The sequence below is a fragment of the Rhinopithecus roxellana genome, chromosome 9 (genome assembly GCF_007565055.1).
Source record: "Rhinopithecus roxellana isolate Shanxi Qingling chromosome 9, ASM756505v1, whole genome shotgun sequence".
NCBI classification, from domain to species: domain Eukaryota; kingdom Metazoa; phylum Chordata; class Mammalia; order Primates; family Cercopithecidae; genus Rhinopithecus; species Rhinopithecus roxellana.
Window position 1 is genome coordinate 124,533,105 of NC_044557.1, and position 26,361 is coordinate 124,559,465.

General features: G+C 39.8%; 1 protein-coding gene across 2 annotated transcripts in view; it reads right to left on the reverse strand.

The window, feature by feature from the left end:
* Nucleotides 1–22,409, reverse strand: part of MTMR9 (myotubularin related protein 9) — a 44,579-nt gene extending 22,170 nt beyond the window's left edge. Inside the window, exons 1-4 of one of the 2 annotated variants that reach the window (XM_010384580.2) lie at nt 20,865–22,409; nt 10,998–11,106; nt 5,793–5,918; nt 891–1,064 (exon numbers count right to left, since the gene is read on the reverse strand). In XM_010384580.2, the coding sequence (XP_010382882.1) occupies nt 891–1,064; nt 5,793–5,918; nt 10,998–11,106; nt 20,865–21,046 (591 nt within the window). In that variant the 5' untranslated portion in view covers nt 21,047–22,409. The remainder of the gene's footprint in view (nt 1–890; nt 1,065–5,792; nt 5,919–10,997; nt 11,107–20,864) is intronic. The other variant, XM_030937741.1, reaches the window with a different exon arrangement.
* Between the last annotated feature and the right edge of the window lie 3,952 nt (nt 22,410–26,361).

Genomic DNA, 26,361 nt, shown 5'->3' on the forward strand with positions numbered 1-26,361 from the left:
AATACCTGTGGACCTGGCCGTGTAATAAGACAATAATGGCCTAGGAGTCAGTAAACCTTGACTTCAACTAAACATACATAGAGTTGGTAGGTTTTAAACAGAATTATAAAAAGTAAAGGCACCAGTGGCAAAATTTAAAAGTTCAAACACTGTTCTCATTGTTTGGGAAATCATTTCCAATACCTCAGAAGCTGACTGTCTATTATTTATTCTCCAGCAGCCTCTACCATCCTTTTCAGTATTCCAGGATTTAACTACTTGTTTCCAAAAACTACCCTACCAACTATATATCTGGAAATGTTTGCTTTTGAAACTTTTCTCAAGGAATCAGTGTCTAGTATACTAATGTCTTCCCTGGTGAATGGTTTAGAGTTCTTTCAAGCGGCCACCATTACAAGGTAGTTATCTTAACTCCTTGTTTAATCCTGACTCCAGTGTTACTAGAGTTGTGAGTAAATGACATGAGCATCACTCTTCTCGCCTTTGAAAATAAACACATCTGCTCAATTCACCTTTCACATGGAAAGTTGGTAAGAAAAATTCAAGTCTTTTACCATTATTCTGCGCAGAGAAATTTCTCATTTTTCTACCAGAAGAATGTTGCTGTAAGCATCAAATAAACACTAGTTTCCTTTGTATAGTGTCCTGGAGATAAAGCTATCAGGGCTTTTATACGGCTGAGCAGGATCATGGGAAGAATTCAGCATCACATCCTCACCACAGAAAACACCCTACTCCTGATTCCCTAAAGCTTACACTAAGGAAGCCCTCGTGGTGGAGACCTGGACAATCATTTCAGTGAACAGACAGATAGAAAAAGGGAACATTTCTATGAAAAGATCCCCAAGCCAAGCCTTTCAGTACATCAAGCAGTAGTGCTGTGCACTTACCATCCCATTTTTTTTGTGATAATAGCTTAGTACTGGGAAGCGCCCTCCATGTCGAAATGTAGCTACCTTCCGAAGAGCTTCATCATCGATGGATTTGGGCACTGTGACAATTGGCGGGTAAGAGGGACAGACAGCAAATTCCTTATTGACATAGCTTAGCCTCCATTCACTGGTCTGAAAAACACAAAATACTTCAAAGCTAAGCAACTATCTCAATGTCACAAAATAATCTGAGAAATTTTAAAAGACCTTAGAGGTCAACTTTCACTGATGAAGAAGCCATTTCTCAGGAATTTAACAGAAGGATCTGTAGCTTATATGTAAGTAAGTAGCTGCACAGAAAAGGAGCTCCATGGTTCAGGGCCAGCTTCCCGCATTCCTAGGTATCACCAGTTCCTAGAAAATTCTTTCTCATACTGAGCAAAACTTGTTGCTCTGTAGCTTCCTCTATTGGTTTTTACCGTACTTTCAGAAAACACGGCACAAGTTCCCTATTTTACATGGTATCCCATCCGATGTTTGAAAGACAGTTGTTTCTCCTTAGTGTTCTATTCCCCAAATTAAATATATTAAGCACATCCACAATTACCATGGGCAACATCATCCCACTTCTTCCTTTTCTGGGTCCCATTTAGTTTGTGAATGATCCTCTAAAAGCACAAGTAAGACGGTAAGACTCCAGATAATGCATCCCCAGAACAGATGAGAACAGAGCTACTACCTACGTCAAGTCCTTTGTTCTTTTCTTGTAAAAAAGGTAAAAAATGTACTAAGATTGGTAACACCTTTCTTAAACCAGTAACAACTCAATACTAAGGAAGGTTAAGCTTAGAAGTCAATGAAATAATTTCAAACTGAATACACTAAGGACTAAAAGTATATAATATAAAACTATCAAATGACAACTTATTTTAACATCGGAACTGAAAACACCTTGAAGACTGTCAAAAAGTTTTACAGTAAAAAAAAAAAAAAATCAAATTATATATAAATTTCAATATGTTCTGTATATCTGAGTTGGCCTAACCATGGGTTACAAGAGCAGGAAGATAAAGCTAAAAAGTACGTTAGATGTACTACAGGACAAGAGTATTACTTTAAAAACATGATTTTATAAGATACAGTATCACATTTTTAATTAAATTTTTTCACTTTTCGAAGTTATTTATGTTACCAGTTTTAAAAACATAGTTTCTAGGCTGGGCACAGTGGTTCACACCTATAATCCCTGCACTTTGAGAGGCCGAGGCAGGCAAACTGCTTGAGTCCAGGAGTTCAAGACCAGCCAGGGCAACATGGCCAAACCCTGGCTCCACTAAAAATGCAAAAATTAGCCAGGCACAGTGGCACACGCTTTTAGTTCCAGCTACTTAGGATGCTGAGGTGAAAGAACACGTGAGCCCAGGAAGTCGAGGCTGCAGGTAGCTGTGACAGTGCCGCTGCACTCCAGCCTGGGCAACTGGAGTGAGATTCTGTTTCAAAAAATAATAAATTAATTAATTTTAAAAAACACAGTTTCTAAAGATTTATTATTTTAAAAAAAAATGTAGTTATCTGTTCCTTGCTAGCCCATCCCAATTTGCTTTCCCCAAAGACAATCATTTTCAACATTTTTAGCTTTTTTGGTGTTTACCTTTACATTTCTAAATCACATGATTATACTGTTATTTCTTGAATTTTCGCTATGATATATTATTTATTGATTTCCTACTCTGGAGAATGACAGGGCTCTCCATTGATCTGCAATGTGGCTTCTGTCAGTCCCAGTGTACTGTGCTTTCTATCCTGTCCCACTAGTCCACTTAAGTAACTCCTAGAGCTTTTAAAATAAGTTTGGTATCTAGTAGGCTAAGTCTCCTCCTCTCACCTTTTTGTACTTCAAAGAGTAACTTGGCTCCTCTTGGTCTTTTGGTCTTCCACCATGTAACTTTTATCAAATCCAATGTAAAAACCAACTGGGGTTTTTTATTAAGATTGTATTGACTTTGTAAATCGGAGGGAATGAGTTCCATCTTCAGAATATTCAGTCTCTCTATCCATGAGTATATTGTCTCTCCATTTATTTAAGCTTTTAAAAATTTTTCCATAAATTTTTATAATTCTCTCAATAAAGGTCTTACTATCTTTTCTTAGATATAGTCCTAGAAACCCTATAATCTTTGTTGTATTTTAACTGCATCTCTTTAAACTTGTGTGTGGCGTAGAGAAATGCCTGTGGTCTCAAGATTCTTTCCTTTTCCTATAAAGACAAGCATATAATCAATAAATAATGACAATTTTGCTACCTTCATTTCAATCCCTATACCCTGTATTTTTCCTTGGTGTCTTATTGAGCTGACTAGGAGTAGTGATAATGGACATCCTTGTCTCGTTCTTGAACTTAGAGAGAATGATACAAGATTTGTTTTTGTTATGTTTTTGGTTTTGGTAGCCATCCTTTATCAGATTAAAGAAATTCCCTTCAAATCCAACTCTTAAGAGCGTTTAGCATGAATAGATATGGATCAAATTTTTTTCCTCTGTTAATCTAACACCATGCAGGTAATTTGTCTTTTCTTTAATTTTGTGGTATTTTCTTTGCTTTATTGTTCAGTAGCTGAACAACAACACGTCTAAAGTTTTTTTTTTATTATCTTGTATGGTATTTGCTGGCATACCTTAGCTTAAGGGTTCAGTTAACTTTTACTGATTCTGGAGAGTTATCAACCATTATGTATTTGAATATTGTCTTTCTTCTATCATCATCATCTTTTTTTTCTTCTTCTTCTTTTTTTTTTTTTTTTTTTTTTTTTGAGACAGGGTCTTGCTCTCTCACCCAGGCTGGAGTGCAGCAGCATGATCACTGCTCACTGCAACCTCAACCTCCTGGGCTCAAGCAATTCTCCCACCTCAGACCCCAAGTAACTGGGACCACAGGCATATGTCATCACACCTAGCTAAATTTTTTCATAGAGATGGGGTTTCGCCATGTTGCCTAGGCTGGTCTCAAACTCCTGAGCTCAAGTGACCTGCCTGCCTCAGCCTCTCAAAGTGCTAGGATTATAGGTGTCAGTCACCATACCCAGCCTCTATCATCTTTTATCCTAAACTCCCATGTGATAAATATTGGATCTTATTCCTTTATTACACATGCATGTGTCTAACCTCTCTGTTTTTCCATCTTCCTTCTCTGTTCCGTATTCTGAGTAATTATTTCAGATCTATATTCCAAATCACTTATTTTCTCCTTAGCTGTTTCTAATCAGCTACTTAACCTTTGCATTATTCTTTTATCTTCTTTTCAGTCAACAAAACTTATAAAAAATAAACTGGATCCATTTTGACTACACAATTTCATGAGTCTTGACAGTTGTATACACCTGTGTAACACCCAATACCAGGAAATCACTAATCTGCTTTATCTGCTTTCAGTCACTTTTGGTGTCATATCTAAGAAATCTTTGCCTAACTGAAGGTCATAAAGATTTTCTCCTGTGCTTTCTTAAAGCAGTTTGATAGTTTTAGTTCTTATGTTTAGGTCTATAATACATTTTAGTTAATTTTTGTGGATGATATGAGGTAAGGGTCTAGGTTTATCTTTTTTTACATATGGATATCCAATTGCTCCAATGCTATTGGTTGAAAAAGCTATCCATTCCCAATTGATTTTTATTGGTACTTTTATCAAAAATCAACTGACCATTAAGGGGAAGATTTATTTCTATACCCTGTATTCCGTTCCATTGGTCTTTATGTCTTTCCTCACGCCAATACCATACTCTCTTGATTACTGTGGCTTTACAGTAAGTTTTATAATCAAGTGTTTTGTCAAAGCTGTTTTGACTTTCCATACAAACTTATATACTTAAATCTGCGTTTCCATAAAATTTATATCATTTTGTCCATTTCTACAAAAACACCTATTAGAATTTTAACAGGGATTGCACTGACTCTGTAGATCAATTTAGGGAGAACTGCCACTTTAATGAGCCAAATCCAGCCTGCTGCTTGTTTCTGCAAATAAAGTTCACTAGAACATAGCACCATCCATTCATTGATGTCCCATCTGATTGCTTTTTTCATGCAACAACAGCAGCGTTCAGCAGTCATAATAGAGACCACACGATCTGCAAAGCTTAAAATATCTACTATCTAATGGTCTTTCACAAAAGTCAGCCAACCACTAACCTTAACTATATTGTCTTCCAATTGATGTACACAATATAGTATATCTCTCCTTTCATTTAGATCTCTTGTAACTTCTTCCAACAATGTTTTGTGTCTTTCAGTGTATAGATCTTGATTTTCTTTCGTTAAATTTATTCCTAAATATTTTATTCATTGTCAGATTGCTTGTCGCCAATTCATTTTTGTATACTGATCTTATATCAACCAACTTTGCTAAACTTGCTTATTCTAGTTATTTTATTGTTTTCTGCTCTTATTTTTATTATTTTTTCTTTCTAGTTACTTTGCTCTTTTTTTCTAGCTTCTTAAGTTGGTGCTTAGGTCAATAATTTAGGCTTTTCTTTCTTTTCCAGTAAAAATGTTAAAGATATAAGTTTATCTCTAAACACTGCCTTAGCTGTCTATATTCCACAAATTTCAATATGCTATTTTACCATTATCATTCAGTTCAAAATGTTTTCTAATTTCTTTGACACACAGATTATTTACAAGTGTTCTGTTTAATTTAGAAATACTTGGGGGTATTCCTAGATATCTTAGAATTATTTATTATTAATTTAATTCCTTTGTGATCAGAGATCATACTCTATATGGCTTCAATCCTTTTAAATATAAGATTAGGAATGGATAAGTCAACTTCACCTTATTACTCTTCAAAAGAAGTGATCATTTTCACAAGTCAAATAAGGTATTGGGTTACTTCTCATAATCCACAGTTCTCAAAAGTTAACTCACAGCTGAGGAATAGAGTTCAAATTCTTGCTCAGGAAGGAAGGAATGCCAGCCATCTTCTATCACTTCAAACATAGGACGGTAAAAGAAAGGGTACATCAGAGTGATGGAGTCCAGGGTAGACAATGCCTGGGGGGCAAAAAGAAAAGAAAGACAAAAAAGAAACACCCACCATTGGAAACACATTCTAAGTGACAAATTACTATTAAGCAAACATGGTCTAATAATGATGGGCACTCAATATGTTTCTCTAACATTGTGTTTATCACTAGACACAATTACAGTCCTACAAAGCTGATTTCCTTGCTTCTAGTATCTAACAAGGCATCTGACACATAACATACACTCAAAAGTGTTGACAGGATGAAAAAAAGAACAAAAAAAATGTGCATATGAATTCTAGAAGAAAAATCAAGTAACACCTTTTGACATCACTTAATAAAGCTTAATAAAAAGGTCTAAGTATTTCTGGGGATCAGTTTTTGGCTAGACAGTAGGGTCTTAGCTCAAAATCCAGTTATTACCTAAATAAACTTATGTAAATTATTTGAAATCAGAGTGGGTTAGTAACTGTAAAAAAGGATGATACAGCTTAGAGGTGTACAGTCAGATGGGAATCGGAATGCTGAACTGAAATTCCAAGTCCTAGCACTGCAGCAGGAAAGCCATGTAACCACTCTATGCCTCAGTTTCCTCAACTGTAAAATGGGGGAAATAACATACCTACTTCATAGGGTTGTTGGAGCATTAAGAGAGATAATGTGTGTAATAGGCTTAGAACAGTGTCTGGCACATAATAAAATCTAAAATAATTCCCGCTTTTTTTTCTGAGACAGAGTTTTGCTCTTGTCACCCGGACTAGAGTACAATGGCGTGATCTTGGCTCACTGCAGCCTCCGCCTCCCGGGTTCAAGCGATTCTCCTTCCTCAGCCTCCTGAGTAGCTGGGATTACAGGTGCCCGCCACCATGCCCAGCTATTTTTTTGTATTTTTAGTAGAGATGGGGTTCACCATGTTGGCCAGGCTGGTCTTGAACTCCTGACCTCAGGTGATCTGCCCACCTCAGCCTCCCAAAGTGTTGAGATTACAGGCGTAAGCCACCGCACCTGGTCAATTTCAGCTATTACATGCTCTACATACGTAGAAATTGCATCAATGTTCACTTCCTCCCTTCCTAGACTAGTATGCCATTTGGTCAGGTATCATCATATCTTTATGCTGCAGGGATCTATTCTCAAATGGGGGCAATAACTCTATCATCCCCAAATGGGCCTATATTTATCTGGAGCACTTGAATCCTGGATAACAGACATATGAAAACCTGAGTAGATGGGAGGAACAGACAGACAGAACAGTCTCTATCACCAGGCAGATTCTTCCTTCTGTCAAGGGGATTATGGAAAAAAGTATTTCCATGACTGGGGTTGGGGGGGTGGGGTGGGGAGGGGAAAAGGATACCATATCAATTAGCATAATTCAAACTGCAGGAATGATGGCAACATTCACTTGGACGGGAGGAGGAAGCCCAACAGCAATGCTCAGAATGCAGTTATCTCCCTCCAGGTCAGAGGAAGACCAGGCATGCAAAAGGTAGGCCCATGAGTACTCAACAGTAGACTGGACATACAGCTCAGCAGTTCAGCAAAAATAACTCCATCCAAAGTTATTCTTCTATCCATCTATAAATCATGAAACCTTCTCCCCTACCTCATAAAACAAAATAGAGAGAAGCATGGCTGTATAATCCATTATCTATATAAATGTATATACATATTTTTTTTCCTACATTTATATTGTCTTTGGCTGCCAATCACACCAACCAGAAGCAGAACAGCCAGTGTCCATGTCTGACCTAACTCAGGGCTGCCATCAATCAGAACCACCACTATTTTAAATGCAAGTCAGCAACCACTCTGATAGGCAATAAGCACTCATATTTCATCTTGAGATCTTATGTCACTAGAAAGAGGTATTTTCCTTTAAACACATTAATGCTGAGAGAACTGAAAACATTTCAATTCCAAAGGCAGGTGAAACACAGAAAAAAAAGTTTCACCAACTTATTACTACAATTTAGAGAACTGAGCACTTGCCAGCTATTCTTCCAATGGGATTCTATGTGTGGCAGCTGAATATATTTGAGTATATGGACTCCTAATTACAAAGGACATCTCAGCTATGCTATATGAGAAATTCAATTGTTACTCATAAATCACGTCCAGATGTATTCGGGGAAGGGTGGAGGGCTAGCAGGAGGGATTGTGTGCCAGGAAAAGGATAGAGGACAGGTTCACTATGTTATTCACTATGCTGTAAGCACATTTAACAGAGCATTCATTTTCTGAGGTCAAATGAGCTCATAATTTATAGCTTCTTTTCAGTCTTAAGGGCTTCTATATGATCCATCAGTTTCTTTTTTTTTTTTTTTTTTTTTTTTTTTTTGAGGCGGAGTCTCGCTCTGTCGCCTGGACTGGAGTGCAGTGGCCAGATCTCAGCTCACTGCAAGCTCCACCTCCCGGGTTCACGCCATTCTCCTGCCTCAGCCTCCCGAGTAGCTGGGACTACAGGCGCCCGCCACCTCGCCCGGCTAGTTTTTGTATTTTTTTAGTAGAGACGGGGTTTCACCGTGTTAGCCAGGATGGTCTCGATCTCCTGACCTCGTGATCCGCCCGTCTCGGCCTCCCAAAGTGCTGGGATTACAGGCTTGAGCCACCGCGCCCGGCAGGATCCATCAGTTTCTAAAGAGCTTTAAAATATATACAGCGACTTAAACAACTGATCAGCGTCAGCAAGTGGGTAGCACACTTCCCCTTTCCCTTCACCACTGTGCTTCACCACAGGCAGCGTCTCTGACACCAACCAAACAGCCAACCAAACAGCCACCTGACAGATCACTTGTCACAAAGCGTAAGAAAAACGAAGACTGGTCAGTGAAAATCCAATCTCCTAACTGAAAAAAAACACAAAACCCACAAACACACACATGCTCAATGGAAGTGGGTAATGTTCCTCTGCCCAAATGCCCAAATAGTGGGACATTATTTCAATTTAACAGTCTATAAACTACAGGCATTCTCATTCAACCTAACAAATTACATCAAATCAAAATCATGCATTACTTTCGAATGACAGACGTGTAAGACAAACAGTTCAGTTCACCTTCTCATTTTCTTAAGTAAAATTCAACAAAGGCAGGAAGAAATGTGTTATGTACCATTTACTTAGTACTGTAACAGTTTTTCCTCTATTTCTCTTTTCCTGTTTTAAAAATCAGTAAAATCCTACCTACAGATTTTTAAGACTTTCTACCCATTTTTAATAGCTAAACTGATAGCATTTTTGGACACAAAGTCCAGATTAGTTACACACACACACACAAAAATCTATGTCCTTACAGTAGTCTAGAAAGTACTACAAACCTAAGATCAACTGACATAATTTAGCGGCAATAATTTAAAATAAGGCAATTTAAAATTTCAGTGTATATCAAAATGGTTGGTTAGAAAGGAAAGAAAACAGTGTGAGCTCTTCCATTTAAACTATCCAAGTAAAATTTATATTATTTGTAATCTGAGCCAATATTCAATATTGTTTACATAAATATAAAGCAAACATACACTGTCTTAAGCTAATTGATACATGAAAATTCAGATTACTAAAAACAAACAAAAAACTACAATCACTGGTGATAGTTACTTGCTTTAGAAAAGAAGTAACTTTTTAATAAAAAGTCTCACCACATACATCTATAACAATGGAATATTACTCTGCCTCAAAAAGGCAGAATTTACAACACAGATGAACTGTGAGGATATTATGCTAAGTGAAAAAAACCAGTCACACAAAGATTATGTACTATGATTCTACTGATACGAGACCCCTAAAGTAGTCAAATTCAGAGAAATAGAAAGTAGAAAGGGGGTTATCAGGAGCTGGAGAGGGGGAAAATGGGGTGTTGTTTAACACAGAGTTTTGTTTTTGCAAGATGAAAAAGTACTGCAGATCTACTGCACAACAATGTGAATAAAGTTATACCCTACTAAACGGTACACTTAAAAATGGTTAAGACTGTAAATCTTATGTTAGGTATTTTCTAACCACAATTTTTTAAAAAATGCATCACCATAAAATTATAGTAAGTAATGACAGAGAACCCTCAAATGGTAGCTGATATTTACCAAGTATTACACTAAGTATTCGACACACATCAACTAATACAATTCTTACAACAGTCCGAAAAGATCGGTTCTATTGTCCTTGTTTTATAAAAGGTAGAAAACAAATCAGAGAGATGTTAAGTACTTTACCAATGGTCACAAGCTACCAAGTGGTGAAATCAAGAATCAAACTGTGCTATGATTCAATAATATACTAATACATGTAATAATGTATATATATGAGTAATAATATAGTACAATATTGTAATTTATTAATATTTCTATTCAAATGTTTAGAATTGTATTTATTACAGAAGATATACTAGTATATTCAAGAAGAAACAATTTCACTTCTAGCTGCTAACCTGGTAGAGAAGTGAACAGTGCACTGGTTAACTCACTAGTGGTTTGCAGTGTCTCTAAGGAACTCTCTAGAGGGCAGGTGGGAATAGTCGAGTCAATGAGGGCTTCTAGGTCCCCCCAGTCCATATCTACTCACTGTAATGTGACTAAAAGCAATTCTAACGGTATCTATTTTATTGGTTTAGAATTCCATATAAGATTTTACTTGAACAAACCTCAAGTAAAGAAAAAGAAGTTTGCGGTCTTCGGCACTGAGAAAATACCAAGATTTGTATAGTGAACATAAAACATCAAGCAAAACTTTAAAATTTCTCCCAAGAACCTCTTTACTAAATCTTCTAATGGTTTTCCTAAATAAGAATTCATATACACTCAAGTGAAACAGTATCTGTTATTTAACCAGCATGAACTCATGGAAATTCCATAAAGCCATTGGAAATGCAATTCCATGGAATTCCAAGCAACTCATGGAATTGAGCTATTCATATAAAACGAGTTAACACCAGACACTGCTGGAAGTCAAGAAAGTCCCATTATACTCATATAACAATGAACCAGGGTTTTCCTATCAATCTTCAGTGTTTGAGTCAGAGAACATGACTAAATTATCTAATGAAGAAATGGAAGAGCTACAATGAGTCATAATATAAAAGTATGTTTCATTAGATTTTGCTTCCAAAATACTTACCTCAATGGAACTGGCTATATTCAAGCATTCCTCCATTCCAGGAATATCCAACTGAATAATTCGAAAATCTTTACATTTTATGATGATGGTACCCAGTGATCCCACAAATCTGTAGGAAATTGCAAATCATGTTTAGGAACACATATACTACTAACTTTAAATACATTATTATTTCTTCGAAAAGAGAATATAGTTGTTAGTTACCATCTATATTAACTTTCTTCTCCTCAATTAGTCTAATTACGGAAGCAGCAAGGCTGCATCATTAAAATGTGAGCCATACATTACTTAAAACATATGTCTTTTTTAAAATTTCAAATATACAAAGTAATTCACATTAGGCTAATTGTTTTGATGGAGATTATTTGGGGCCTTATTTCAAAGAATAGGAAAAAGATCTGTAACTAATGTGTTAAGTGTTTGTACAGAGATATTTCTGGAGCAAAGGAAAATAGTTCACTTCAGATATCACTTACTTCCAAGTGATACATACTATGTATCAATTTATAAAAAATAAAAGGGCCCGGTGCCGTGGCTCACGCTTGTAATCCCAGCACTTTGGGAGGCCGAGGCAGGCTAATCACAAGGTCAGAAGATCGAGACCATCCTGGCTAACACGGTGAAATTCCATCTCTACTAAAAATACAAAAAATTAGCTGGGCATGGTGGTACGTGCCTGTAGTCCCAGCTACTCAGGAGGCTGAGGCAAGAGAATTGCTTGAACCCAGGAGGCAGAGGTTGCAGTGAGTTGAGATTGAGCCACTGCACTCCAGTCTGGGTGACAGAGTGAGACTCTGTCTCAAAAAAAAAAAAAAGTATTTGAAAAAAATCTAACATCCATTTCTGATTTAAAAACATGAAAACCCAAAAATTTCTCAGCAAACTTGAAACAGAAGGGAACTTCCTCAACCTGATAAGGGCATTTACAAAAAACCCCACAAAAAAAAAAAAAAAAAAACAAAACCAAAAACCCTAAATCTAATAGCACATGTAATGGTGAAGGATTGAATTATTTTTCTCTAAAATCATGAATAACACAAAGATGTTCACTCTTATAACTTCTATTCAACATTGTAACTGAAGGTTATAGCTAGTGAATTGAAGTAAGGCAAAAAGAATAAAAAAGGATTAAAAAGGAAGACGTAAAACTATCTTTATTTGCAGATGACGATTGTGTAATGTACCCAGAATGTTCTTTTTATTGTCAATTCTCCCCCAAATTCATCTAGTGATACAACCTAATTCCAAACAAAATGACAGCAGACTTTCATATAGAAACTGAAAAGGTGATTCTAAAATTCATATGGTAATGCAATTGTCTTCAAATAGCCAAAACAACTTTGAATAAGAGCAAAGTTTTATGGCTAACACTACGTAATTTCAAGGCTTACTATAAAGCTACAGTAATTAAGACAGTGTGAAAATGACATGATGATAAACGATCAACTGAACAGAAAAAAAAGAGTCCAGAAATAGATCCACTTACACGTGAACAAAGATACAAAGACAATTCAATTGAAGACACGTCAGTCTTTTCAACAAATGGTGCTGGAACAACTGGATAGCTTTTTTTTTTTTTTTAAGAATTTGAATCTATAACCATGAACCATATACAAAAACTAACTCAAAATGGGATCTTTTACTTAAATGTAAAACTTAAAGCTAGAAAACTGCTAGAAGAAAACATGAGAGAAAATACTTATGAACTTAGGTGAGGCAACAGTTTCTTAGACAAGACACTAAAATCCCAATCTATAAAAGAACAAACTGACAAACTGGACATGTTCAAAATGTAAAACGTCTGCTCTTTGAAACACAGGGTTCAAGAGCATGAAAAGGTAAGTCACGGGGCCTTTCCATAGGCTGCTGAAGACTTCATTAACAGGCTACACTAAATTTATTGTTCAAATGTTTCTTTCTTCAATAATAAATTAACCTTACTTTACTGTAACTTTTTTACTTTATAAACTTTTAAATCTCTAATGTTCTGTCTCTTTTGAAATAACACTAAGCTGAAAATACAAACACACCATACAGCTGTATAAAAATATTTTCCTTCTTTATATCCTCATTGTATATGATTTTTTCGATTAAAAAATTTTGGGGGGTAAACTTTCTTGTTAAAACCTAAGACACAAACACACACATTAGCCTAGGCCTACACAGTATCAGGATCATCAATGTCACTGTCTTCCATCTCCACATCTTGCCCCACTGGAAGGTCTTCAGGGGAAACATTAATATTATACATGGAGATGTCATCTCCTATGATGATAATGCCTTCTGGACAACTCTTGAAGGACTTGCCTGAAGCTATTTTACAGTTAACATTCTTTTTAGAAGTAGAAGGCGTATACTCTAAAATAACAATAAAAAGTATAGTAAATTCATAAACCAGTAACAAAGTCGTTTATGATCATTTATAAATATTACGTGATGTATGCAATTGTATGTGCTATATTGTTGTGTAACTGGCAGCCCAGGTTTGTTTATATCAGCATCAACACAAACACAACATCACTGGGCAAGAGAAACTTTTCAGGTCCAGTATAATCTTATGGGACTACCATCATATATACAATAAATCACATGACTGTGTATGTACATACAAACATAGACTCTCAAAAGTCAATAAGAAAGCAAATAATCCATTACAAATGGGCAAAACATATGGATGGTCACTTCGCCAAAAAAAAAGACATATGGATGGCAAATAAGCATATGAAAAGATGCTCTACACCACCAGTCAAAGGGAAATGCAAATTTAAGCCACAATAAGATAACACTTAACATCTACTGGAATTGCTAAAATTTAAAAGACAGACCATAGCAAGTGCTGACAAGAATGTGAAGGAACTAGAACTCTCACACACTGCTCATAGGAATGTAAAACTGTAGGTACAAGCACTTTGGAAAACAGTTAGGGGCAGCTTCTTAAAAAATAAAACACATACCTACAACTGATCCAGCCATTCCACTGGCAAGTAAATGGCTTGCCACCCAAGAGAAAAGAAACCACATGTTCATACAAAGACTTGCATAAGAATATTAATAACAACTTTATTTAATAGCTTCAAACTGGAAATAACCCACATTTCCAGCACCAGGTGAATAAATGAACTATGGAATACTACACACTGGATGCTTAGTACTCAGCAATAAAAAGAATGAACTATTGATATATACACCACGGACAAATCTCAAAAGAGAGTACTGCATGATTTATGATGTATTGACATAAATTTCTAGATAATGCAAACATCTGTGACTACTTGGAAAAGAAAAGAAGGATTACAAAAGGGCACCAGAAAACTTTTGGGGGTGATACATTCGTTATCTTGAACTTATGGTGACAGTTTCAGGCTGTGTACATACATCAAAACACACCAAAGTTTACACTTCAAATATATACAGTGTGTTATATGTCGACTGTACCTCAATAAAGCTGTTTTAAAACTCACTGTCATTCTGCTTCAGCTGGAAGTGAAAGACACACCACAACCAAATTATCAGTAAAAAAAGAAATAAAAAATGTACAAGACATATGGTTATTCTCTTGTAAATTTCCATATCATCTACGCTTGTCATACTAACTCATTTTGTAAGGTGAATTTTGTTTTGTTTGGCAGGTTTTATTTAGTTGTTATAAAGTACAATGAATGACTAGAGGAGTTAAAAATAATTGTTACTTTATGTCAGAACAAATATGCTATAAACTATTAAGGTATTCTCCATTCATTTATTCAATGTTTCTAGTCAGTTACTTACAGAACAGTGGGCCAAGAAAAATGTTTTAAAAGCATAAGAGCTCCACAAAATTCCTATGACTCACATCAATTGTCAGATTCAGTTCTATTTTTCTCCTTATTGTCCCACCCATAGCCTGTACCTACCCCATCATAGCATTTAAAATACTTTATTAAACTTTCTAGTTTATATGTTTATTTCTCATAATGGTTCTTAGCTTCTTCAGGTAGAAGCCATGTTTGATTAATTTCTGCATCCTCAGCTCCTAGTACAGCACCTAGCATACACACCATCTTAAAGCTCCATTAAGAGACTTAAAGGAAGATCTGAATAATGTAATATTGTTCATAGATGTCAATTTGACTCCAATTAATCTATAAATCCAAAACAACTCATTTTTTAAAAATCCTATGAAAATGGCATAAAGTCTGTGGTCTAGTGAATAGTACTGCACCAGTGTGAATGTCCTATTTTGTCCTCATTTTGATTACACTACAGTTATAAAACATGTCACTGTCAGGCCTCTGAGCCCAAGCTAAGCCACCATATCCCCTGTGACCTGCACGTATACATCCAGATGGCCTGAAGTAACTAAAGAATCACAAAAGAAGTGAAAATGCCCTGTTCCTGCCTTAACTGATGACATTCCACCACAAAAGAAGTGAAAATGGCGGGTCCCTGCCTTAACTGATGACATCACCTTGTGAAATTCCCTCTCCTGGCTCATCCTGGCTCAAAAGCTCCCCCACTGAGCACCTTGTGACCCCCGCCCCTGCCCGCCAGAGAACAACCCCCTTTGACTGTAATTTTCCACTACCCACCCACATTTTATAAAACAACCCCAGCCCCCATCTCCCTCGCTGACTCTCTTCAGACTCAGCTCGCCTGCACCCAGGTGAGATAAACAGCCTTGTAGCTCACACAAAGCCTGTTTGGTGGTCTCTTCACAGGGATGCGAGTGAAAGTCACCATTAGGGGAAGCTAAGTGGACGATTCTAAAACCTCTATGTGTAATTTTTGCAACTGCCTGTGCCTCTTCAATTATCATTAAATAGAGACTTTTAAAAATCCCTTGAATATGGAAAGCTTTCCAAAATTGCATGGAAACATAAAGGTCAAAACATAATTGTCAACTTAAAAAAAAAAAAAAAGGAAAGCGGGGCAACTAGCACTATCTGCTTTTTGGACACATCACAAAGCCACAGAAGGAAAGAGAGTGTCATGATGACAAAAGAACAGATCAATAAACCAATGGATTATGACAGAGAGCTCAGAAATAGACCCGCACATATAGGATAACTTGACATAAACCAGCCAAGGTTGGGTTGTCAGGTGATGGGATAAGAAAACTAGCTTGCTCTATGGAGAAAAATAGGTTCTTATCACAATTGAAGCAAAGATAGAATCCAAATGAATTAAAGACCTAAAAATGAACAGTAAAACTATGAAGCTATTATGGAAGAATATGTAGGAGAACATCCTGGTGATTTGGGGACAGGGAAGGAGTTCTTAAGATAAGCCACACACCATTAAGCAAAACATTGGCAAGTTTTACTTTAAAATTAAAGACTTCTGTTCAACAAAGGACACCACAGAAAAAAAAAACAGATGGGTGACACACTAGAAGACATTCGTACTGCCTAAATGAAGAACGAATACCCAGAGTATACAAGGAACCCACGCAAATCAACGTAAGAAAGACAATAAACCCAATGCTTAAAAGTAGACCACAGAAATTAGGCAATTCACAGAAAGGAAAAATAATTTTAAGTATATTGCTCACAAACATATATAAAGATAATTAAACTCACTAATAAGTAATGAAATTCAAATTAAAACAAAGCAATAACTATTTCAGAATCTTCAGACTGGAAAAATCAGAAAGACAATACCAAATGTTGGTAAGAAAGTAGAGAAGAGGTGCCCTCTCCTGCACCATCATGGGAAGGCAATCTTCAATTGTCACTTTGGAAAGCAATTAGTTTGTGAAATGAGATATGCACCTACTTTATGGCTCCATCCCATCCTAGGTGCGGTTCCAGAGGAATTATGGCACAAGACTACATAAGGGGGCATGGATGAGTATGTTTACCAGAGTTGTTTGTGATAGCAGGGAGTTGGAGGTTACCTAAAAGGTCTATTAAGGAAGTTATTTTAGATACTTTGGAATTCTATGCTGCTGTCAGAAGCAGTGAAATGGCTGTACACTCAGCAATATGAAGAGATCCTGAAAGAGCATTGCATCAACATATTAAGCAGCAGAACAAGATCTACAACATAATCCCAGTTAGGCAAATTAAACTCACACATGCATGTGTGCACACACCCATACACAACAGTGCTATCTATTTTATAGTAACAACTAACATGGTTGCCTACAGGGATTGTGGATGAGGCAGGAAACGGGAGTGAAAATTAGAGACGAAGAAAATAAACAACAGAGGAAACCTTTTAAGGAATCAATCATGAAAACGATGAGTCATCAACTAAGTAGGATTAACTCAATTTTCTGAGGTCCATTAAAAAAAAAACAGGTATAACTGTAAAACTTATATACAACCTTGTATGTTGAAAGGATCAAACAAAATGATGTAAGCAGTGTATATGAAAGTTTTCCATAGACTTGTAAAGCATTATTCAAACATAAATTTCTAGGAGGTTAAGTAGTTTGCCCAAAGGCACTTGTCTAGTAAGAGGCAGAACTGAAGGAGTCATCCTTAATGAGTTTCTCTCTTACCTCATTTACAATTCACTAGCAAGGCAAGGCAGCTCCACTTTCAAAAACACATCCCAAATCAGATTCCTTGTGACTACACTACCGCTTTTTTTTTTTTTTTTTCCTGAGACGGAGTCTCACTCTGTCACCCAGATTGCAGTTCAGTGGCACAATCTCGGTTCACTGCAACCGCAGCCTCCCAGGCTCAAGTGATTCTCCTGTCTCAGCCTCCTGAGTAGCTGGGATCACAGGCGTGCACCACCATACCCAGTTATTTTATGTATTTTTAGTAGAGATGAGGTTTCACCATACTGGTCAGGCTAGTCTTGAACTCCTGACCTCAGGTGATCTGTCTGCCTCAGCCTCCCAAAATACTGGGATTACAGGTATGAGCCACTGCGCCCAGCCTACCACCATCTTTTATGTGAACTACTCTACCCTCCTAGCTGGGCCTGCTTCCAGTCTTGCCCCTGTACAGTTCACTTTCTGCCAGCAGCCGTAATTGTCTTCTGAAATGTCTATCAGCTGCTGCTTCCTAGCTTTTGCCTCTCCAAGGTCTCCCATGAAAACCATTGTGGCCTGCAGGCCCTCCACGGTCTGGCCACTGCTTATCCCTCCAGCCACCATCTCTACCATCGGCTTCCTGTACCCTCTGTTCCCTGCCCTGCAGCCACACTGGCCTCTTTGCTCTTCCCTGCACATGCCAAGCATGTTCCCTGTCTCAAGTCTTTGCATTCACTGTTCCCTCCGGCTGGAATGCTCTTCCCCCAGATACTCACATTTCTAGCTTCCTCGTTTCATTCCAGTCTCCAGTCAGATGTCACCTGCCTTCTCTGAAATCCTTTCTAAAGAAAATGCCTCCCCGTGCTCTTTATCCTCTCATCTTCCGTTATTTTCCTTCCTGGCACTTATTACCTGACATCATTATACGTATTTATTTCTGGACTTGCTTGATTGTCCATCTCCCCAGCCAGTACCTAAGCAGCTTGTCTTAGTCACCACCGCAGTCGCACAGCTAGACAGCACACATGGAAAACAGGTGGATGTGAAGATTTCTTGAAAGCAGCAATTTAACAAACTCTGATCTGATGCCTCCCCTATGCTCTTTCCACTATACCACGCTGCTTCCCAGGAAAAGGATAAATGTGTGTACAGTTCGTCATTCTCTCCCAACAGATTCAAAGGTCCATGGTTCATCTGCTTCTTCGTCATGCATTACAAAGCCCAGCACCTTGTAAATGCAAGGTAAACAGGAGGAAAGGAATGAGCGAAAAGTAAACACAATAAAAGGTAAATAAGAAAGGAAAGGCAGTTAGTTGATGGTCACGGAGAGACTACTCATTTGTATTCAATGGCATCACTGAACCATTCAGTGGTCAATCCTTCTTTTATTTCCTATGCGTCTATATGCCCAAGCCACAGTTAGAAGTTTCGAAAGAGATAAAAATGAATTCCAGTTGTGGAATTAACAGAAGAATCTGTGAAGGACGTAGCGGTCGAAATGGTTAAACTGAATACTCATAGATGGGTAACAGGCTCACTGCCTGTGAACTCCTGAAAGACAAGAACTGTGATATATTTTATTCATCTTGGTGTCTTAAGTGCCTCACAAAATGTCCAGAATATAAAGGCATTTGGCAAATGTTTAACAAACTTGGGAGAGGCAAGGCATTCCAGCAGAAGGAAAAAGTCAATAAAATACACAGATGACGGAATACAGGACATATACCAGCACCAGTAAATGGTGAGGACCGGCTAGTAAAAAGGTTCATGAAAGGAAATGCAAGAAGGGCTCGTTGAAAGAAATGGCAAGAAATAAAGTGAGAAAGTAGGCTAGGGCTGGGACACAGAATGCCATGAATGACTGTGAGGGGTTTAGATTGTCAATGAGAGACCACTGAAGACTTTTTTTTTTTTTTTTTTTTTTTGAGATGGAGTTTAGCTCTTGTTGCAAAGGAAGGAGTGCAGTGGCGTGATCTCGGCTCACTGCAATCAATCTCTGTCTCCAAGGTTCAAGCGATTCTTCCACCTCAGCCTCCTGAGTAGCCGAGTAGCTGGGATTACAGGCGCCTGCCACCACGCCCGGTTAATTTTTTGTATTTTTAGCAGAGACGGGGTTTCATCATGTTGGTCAGGCTGGTCTCAAACTCCTGACCTCAGGTGATCCGCCCGCCTTGGCCTCCCAAAGTGCTGGGATTACAGGTGTGAGCCACCACGCCAGGCCCACTGAAGACTTTATGCAGCAAAAGGAAATCAATCTACCACTGCTTCACCCAAACTTCTTGCAATTCTACCATTAGAAATTATTATTTTAGGCTGGGCACGGTGGCTCACGCCTGCAATCCCAGAACTGTGGGAGGGCGAGGCAGGCGGACTGCGAGGTCAGGAGCTCGAGACCAGCCTGGCCAATATGGTGAAACCCCATCTCTACTAAAAAATACAAAAATTAGCCGGGTGTACTGGCAGACACCTGTAATTCCAGCTACTCGGGATTTGCCACTGCACTCCAGCCTGGGCAACATAGTGAGATTCCGTCTCAAAAAAAAAAAAAGAAATTATTATTTTAAGGCATATCCTCTCTAGGAGTCTTCCTAATATCCAAATTATCCTGTGAGGCAAAGGAAAACGTTGTCGTCATTCATTTCCACTTCCGTGTAAACTGGATAATCAGTTTGCCCTCTCCTGGCTAGAGAGAAGCCACTAAGGAGATGGAAATTTTGACTGCAGATGAAAGTATAACTTTCTGACTTCGAGGCACTGCCTTGGAGAGATAAAGTCTGGAGTACAAAAAGGAAAAAGAGGTTAATTGGTCCATGCCTTTCCTTGAGAGCCAACCCTGTTCTTTCAGCAAGCAGAACTGAGTAAAGATGAAGAGAAGACATCAGAACCTCTCTTGGTGAGAATGAAATTGATGACCCAGAAGGTAAGAAACATAATAAACTGAACATATTTCAGAAAATAAAAAATGATTGAGGCATGTAGACCCTCATAACTTTATAATCAGTTGAATTTTCCTCAAAAATGGTAAACATTTACCTAAATCACATCCAATCACAACTTCATGAACCGTGATTGACAATACCGATTCAAGGAATACGATGGGGCAAGAAGAAATTTATAAAGACAATGCCGAAAATCCACCCAAATGGTGTTACGAACCAGATCATCAGGATGATACCAGCCACACGATAACCCTGAGAACTCCATCAGGTTTAATGGAAACCGGATCCTCCAGCTGGACGGGTTTCTGCCAGGTAAATCCTGATTCTAGGCCACAGGGGGCTCATCCTGCCGGCCAGCTGGGCGGCAGAATGCGCGGAAAACGCCAGGAAGTGTTTCCCGGGGCGCCCACAGGGGATCCCCGGCTCCCTGCGGAGCTGGGGTGGGGTGGGGCGGGCACTCACCGCTTGTCGATGGCGTCGATGTTTGAATGAAGGAGCCACAGCTCCTCCGTGTTGTCCTGCCGGGAGGACAGGATCAAGTGGTGGCCCGTCAGACACAGGGTGCCCTCGACAGCCGGGTAGAAAGGCCGGTGCAGCACCACATTGTCCACCCGCGGGGTCTTAATCAGCTCCGCAAACTCCATGCTCCCCCCGCGGCCGGAGCCAGGGAACCGAGCTCGGGAGGTGCGAGGCGGTTATCCCGCCGCAGGGAGAGGAGCGGAAACACCCGGCGCGGGGCTGGCCCCTGGGGCGGGGCGGGCCGGGCGGTGAGGCTGGGCCCGCCCCAGGCTGGGCGGGCGCGGCGAGGCCTGCAGCCGCGGGCACCGGCGGCAGGGAGACAGGCGCTGGGGCTGGGCTAGGCCCAGGCGCCTCTCCCGCACCGCCCGGTCCCCCAGGCCCAGGACTCGGCCACAGAGAATGCCTCTCCACAGGCCCAGGGACCGCCGCTGCCACTGGGCTCCGGGTCCCGCGTGGGCAGGCGGCGGGCAGTAGGACGAAGCCGCTTCAGGACCCGCTTCCACGCCCTGGCCGCTAGGGACTCCTGGCGGAAGTGGCTGCTCGCAACTGGAGTCCACAGCAACTCCGGGCGGAAGCAGCAGGTCTCCAAACTCGGAAGACATGGAAGTCGCAGCCGGAAGTTGGTCCTCTCTGGGTCCTCTGGAAATGCCTCCGGAAACACAGCCAGACCAGAAGATTTGGGTTCCTACGAGAAAAAAAAAACTTGTCTTTGCCTTTACGCCCTCCCGCTGCCCTTCTCACCTATCCACAAATGTTCCTTATCAGAAGAGGCCCGTTAAGAGGGGACGACGGGAGGAGGTCCCTGTCTTGTCTCGGTCCGCTTGAGTAGTACCCCCTCCAGAAGCTCTTCAGAGCGTAGGGCTGCTGTAAATTGTGACAATTGTTATGCATTAGCCCTGAAGAGATGGCAAGTATGGGACGGAGGCGGTGACTGTGACCTTAGGGAATCCTCCAGGGGTCAGGGAGGGACACGGGGCCACGCCACTGACTCCCCGTGAGTGCCGCGCCACGAAGCGTGACCTGGAGCAAGACAGGAATACCTGTGAGAGGAACCCAAGTAGATGTAGATGCAATGCACAGAAGAGCAAGTCACTTGAGTTGCTGGCGGCCACCCAGTCAATCTGCAGCAGAGCATGGACTTCGATCTGCACCTGTGAAACCCAGTGCATGGGTGCATTGGTCACCACCGCACAGCCTCAGCGTCAGACACCCATGTTACGCCAAAAATGTATTCAAATAATTAATCCTTTGCTTGTTCCTTTCCCACCGCCCACTTGAAACTGACATTTTTATTCAAAAATAGAAAATAAAAGAGAAATATGTTTGAGTGCTGGTCTGCTGTGACTTCACTGACCCTTTAAATCCTCACCATCTAGTACGGAAGCACAGCGAGCTGGAAAAATCTCACAGTATTCACGAAGAAAATTGCCACAACCTCATCAGCTCATCCAACACTTGTCCATGTTTTTGATTTTGCCCTTCTTAACATGTTCCCTTCTTAAAATAAAATACTTTTTAGAACTGTTGTGAGATACGTAAATGCCTACCAACTTTCCTTAGTGTCTCTGTGGCATAGTTACTGTAGACTGGATAATAGTTGCCATTTTTTATATTTTTGCAGTTTAATTGCTTTCGTCCAAATAGATGGAATCACTTCTTTTGTAATATATGAAGTGTTTTAATTCATTTTTATAGCTAGCATTCCTGACAGCATAGGTATCCACACCCTGAAGTTCCCATTCTGTCGCACAAAATAGCAAATAAGTATGTTTTTGTTCCATAATGGTCACACACAGCCTCTGTATGCTGAGATCATGCATACGTAGAATCAGCTTGCTTTTACCACAGAGCTTCACTTTACCCCTCTGGCAATTAATCGATTCTGAGTATTTATTAAGAACTTTAAATTTAATGCAAAGATTGTTAAATATCACCAGCTCAGCTCTGGCAAAGGACTGTTGGCTTTGTTTATCTCCATCTTCATCCAGATATACTGCCATCCCAATCCCAGCCCGATCTTGGGCCCTTGAAAAAAATGACCTATCATTCCAACTACCAGGGAGGAACTCCCTTTGAATTAATGAATCTGGACGACTTATAAGACTTCAAAAATATGGAAATGACAAAAGTTAAAATGACAAGATGAGCAGTAAACCGTCTCCAGTCCTATCAGAGCAACCTTTCTGAGGTACCATTCCCACAGAAAATCACTGGGGACCCAATATCAACATGCACAGAGCTAAAATTCCAGATGCCACTTTGTATTGAAAGAAGCCAAAATTCTGTTCAGGCCCTGGGAACCTTGAAGGCATTAGTGCAGCCACACCCTAGAAATTAACCCTCACACAATCATGTAAGCTATGCAGTTAACCACACTGCATCACTTAGAAAACCTGTGTGCTTTTCATGCAAATCATCCCTAGTTAAGGGCATTTTAAAGGATACACAGGCTAAGTACTGTGAAGGTGGGCCCACTAGCTGGGTTCATATTTTCCCTTGGCCACTTTAGCAGGAAACTTAACCACTTGGGAAAGTGAAAACAACCAACTTACCACATGTTCACCATGGAAAACAATTTTTGTCTTGTAAAACAAGGAGCCTTTTCCCTGTGCGGCACCAGTTCCTACTACGTTTACCAGCCAGTTGGACTGGAACCTGTATACTTGGTTTTTAGCCTCCGAATTCAATATAGCTCCCGGCCGGGCACAGTGGCTCACGCCTGTAATCCTAGCACTTTGGGAGGCCGAGGCAGAAGGATCACCTGAGGTCAGGAGTTTGAGACCAGCCTGGCCAACATGGTGAAACCCCGTTTCTACTAAAAATACAAAAAATTAGCTGGGCATGGTGGCGCACACCTGTAATCCCAGCTACTCGGGAGACTGAGACAGAAGAATCGCTTGAACCCTGGAGATGGAGGTTGCAGCGAGTGAAGACTGAGCCACTGCGTTCCAGCCTGAGTGACAGAAGGAGAGTGTCTCAAAATAAATAAATATATATATATATGTGTATATATATATTTATTCACTGTCTATATATATAGAGAGAGAGCACGCGCGAAAGAGAGAGCACTCTCAACAACCAATCCCTCATTATACCTTTAACTGCAACCGCCAGACACAAATGAGCCATCCAATTCAAACGCCTTTTGGTTGGGCTAGGAATAACAGTGGGAGTAGGAACGGGAGTTAGCGGGCTTGCAACTTCCCTATACTGTTACCAACACTTTCCAAGAATTTTGTGGAAAGCTTGGATGACATTGCCCAAAGTATCGTCACAACACAAACTCAAATAGACTCCTTGGCAGCAGTTGCTTTACAAAATAGAAGGGGACTGGATCTCCTAACTGCTGGAAAAGGTGTCTTATGTCTCTTTCTAGAGGAAGAATGCTGTTTCTATGTCAACCAATTAGAATTAGTAAGGGATGCCACCCGGAAATTAGCTGACCAGGCTTCTAAGATACGACAACAGCTGTCCAAGTCATGGTCCTCCTGGTCAAAAATGCTAACTAGGGGTTCATGGGTCCTTCCTCTGGTGGGCTCGTTATTAATCATTATACTTGCCTTGGTTTTTTGGACCATGTTTGTTAAATCAGTTAACCGAATTCATTTCCTCTCGCCTAGAGACAATCAAGTTTCAGATGATCATGCAACAAGGTTTCCAGGTCCAGGTGAAGACACCACTCCTGCCCATCAAGAAGTTACCCTGTCTCCACTAGACAGTAGGGTGAGAGTTCCGTGATCTGAAATAGGTAGGGACCACACCCCAAGTCATCATGAAGCAGTTACAGAAGAAAGACCATTGGTTCCTCTGCCTCCCATAAAGATTTGCGGGGATCATGTCTCCCAGTGGGGAAATGAGGCAGGACAACAGGGTCTGGAGGCAGGGAACCTACGGCCGATTCTCACTGACTTCCTAGAACAGAATCAGAAGGGAAACCCCACCTCTCCACACCAATGTAACAAAAGGATCAGATGCCACTGCCATCGCACTGCATTGCAAATGAAAAATGGAAAGTACCTCTGATTGGTCCCCTCCCACAACCAATCAGACTGGTTGCAGGCCAAGTCTTCATGTGTAACTTTGTAACTTCCTTCACTTCAGCCTCTGATTGGTCACCTCCCATGACCAATCAGACTTGTCAAGGGCTACTCCTTCATTTACATAGGGTGTAACCAAGTAACCAATGGGAAACCTCCAGAGGGATTTAAACCCCATGCTGCACAATGGCTCACACCTGTAATCCCAGCACTCTGGGAGGCTGAGGCGGGTGGATCACGAGGTTAGGAGTTCCAGACTAGCCTGGCCAACCAACATGGTGAAACCCCGTCTCTACTAAAAATACAAAAATTAGTCGGGTATGGCGTGTGCCTGTAATCTCAGCTACTGGGGAGGCTGAGGCAGGAGAATTGCTTGAACCTGGGAGGTGGAGGTTGTCGTGAGCCAAGATTGTGCCACTGCACTCCAGCCTGGGTGACAGAACAAGACTCTGCCTCAAAAAAAAAAAAACCAGAAAATTCTGTAACCAGCACTCTTGAGCCACTTGCATGAGCTTGCTCCCACTCTGTGGAGTGTACTTTTGTTTCAATAAATCTATGCTTTTGTTGCTTCATTTTTTTGTTGATTTGTGTGTTTTGTCCAATTCTTTGTTCAAAATGCCAAGAACCTGGATGATTTGTAGACAGTACTCTCCACCAGTAACAAAAATATTGTTACACCTGAGAGTCCAATCTAAACACAGGAACCCACAGATTAGGGAAGATGAGGGGGATGATTTATAAAGTTATTTTCTTAAACTGGAATTTCTGACTTTCGTCCTTTATGTGGATAAGTTATAACAATTACCAGTTGTGGCATGAAGAATTTAATTCCAGAGTGAAGAACCAGAGAAGGTTTTATGGAGAAGGTGTCCTTTGAAAACAGGGCCTTGAAGGATGAGGGTCACACTCTGAATGGAATGTGGCCGACAGAGATGTCCAATTTAGTGATATCTGCTAGAGGTGGGGATGCATTTTTCAGTAATTCCATTACCTTTTTCTTTTAGTTTCTTTATGTGGGGGGAGGCACATGAAAAGATCATGGTTTCATTAAGTTAAAAACGTTTACTTTTCTATAACACCATGAACTTTTTTGCCCATGAAAGAAAATTGTCAATATCATGCTGGATTGTTATAACAAAACTATTTAAAAATTACATCTACTTGTGTTGAAGCTCAAAGCATAGAAGGCCCTTGAGGTCTGAGGAAAGCAAAAATTCAGTGTAAAAAATAGAGCATAGAGGTGGGGTTGGGGGATTGAGAGCACAATGTGTTATTTTATTTTATGAACAGTAGATGGCAGTAGAGTTTAACAGTAGTGGATAGGCTCCCATTATGTTAAAATAATTCAATGAAGCTGTGGTCAAACACATTCTCATCCAAACTGCCTGAACATAAGGATCTTA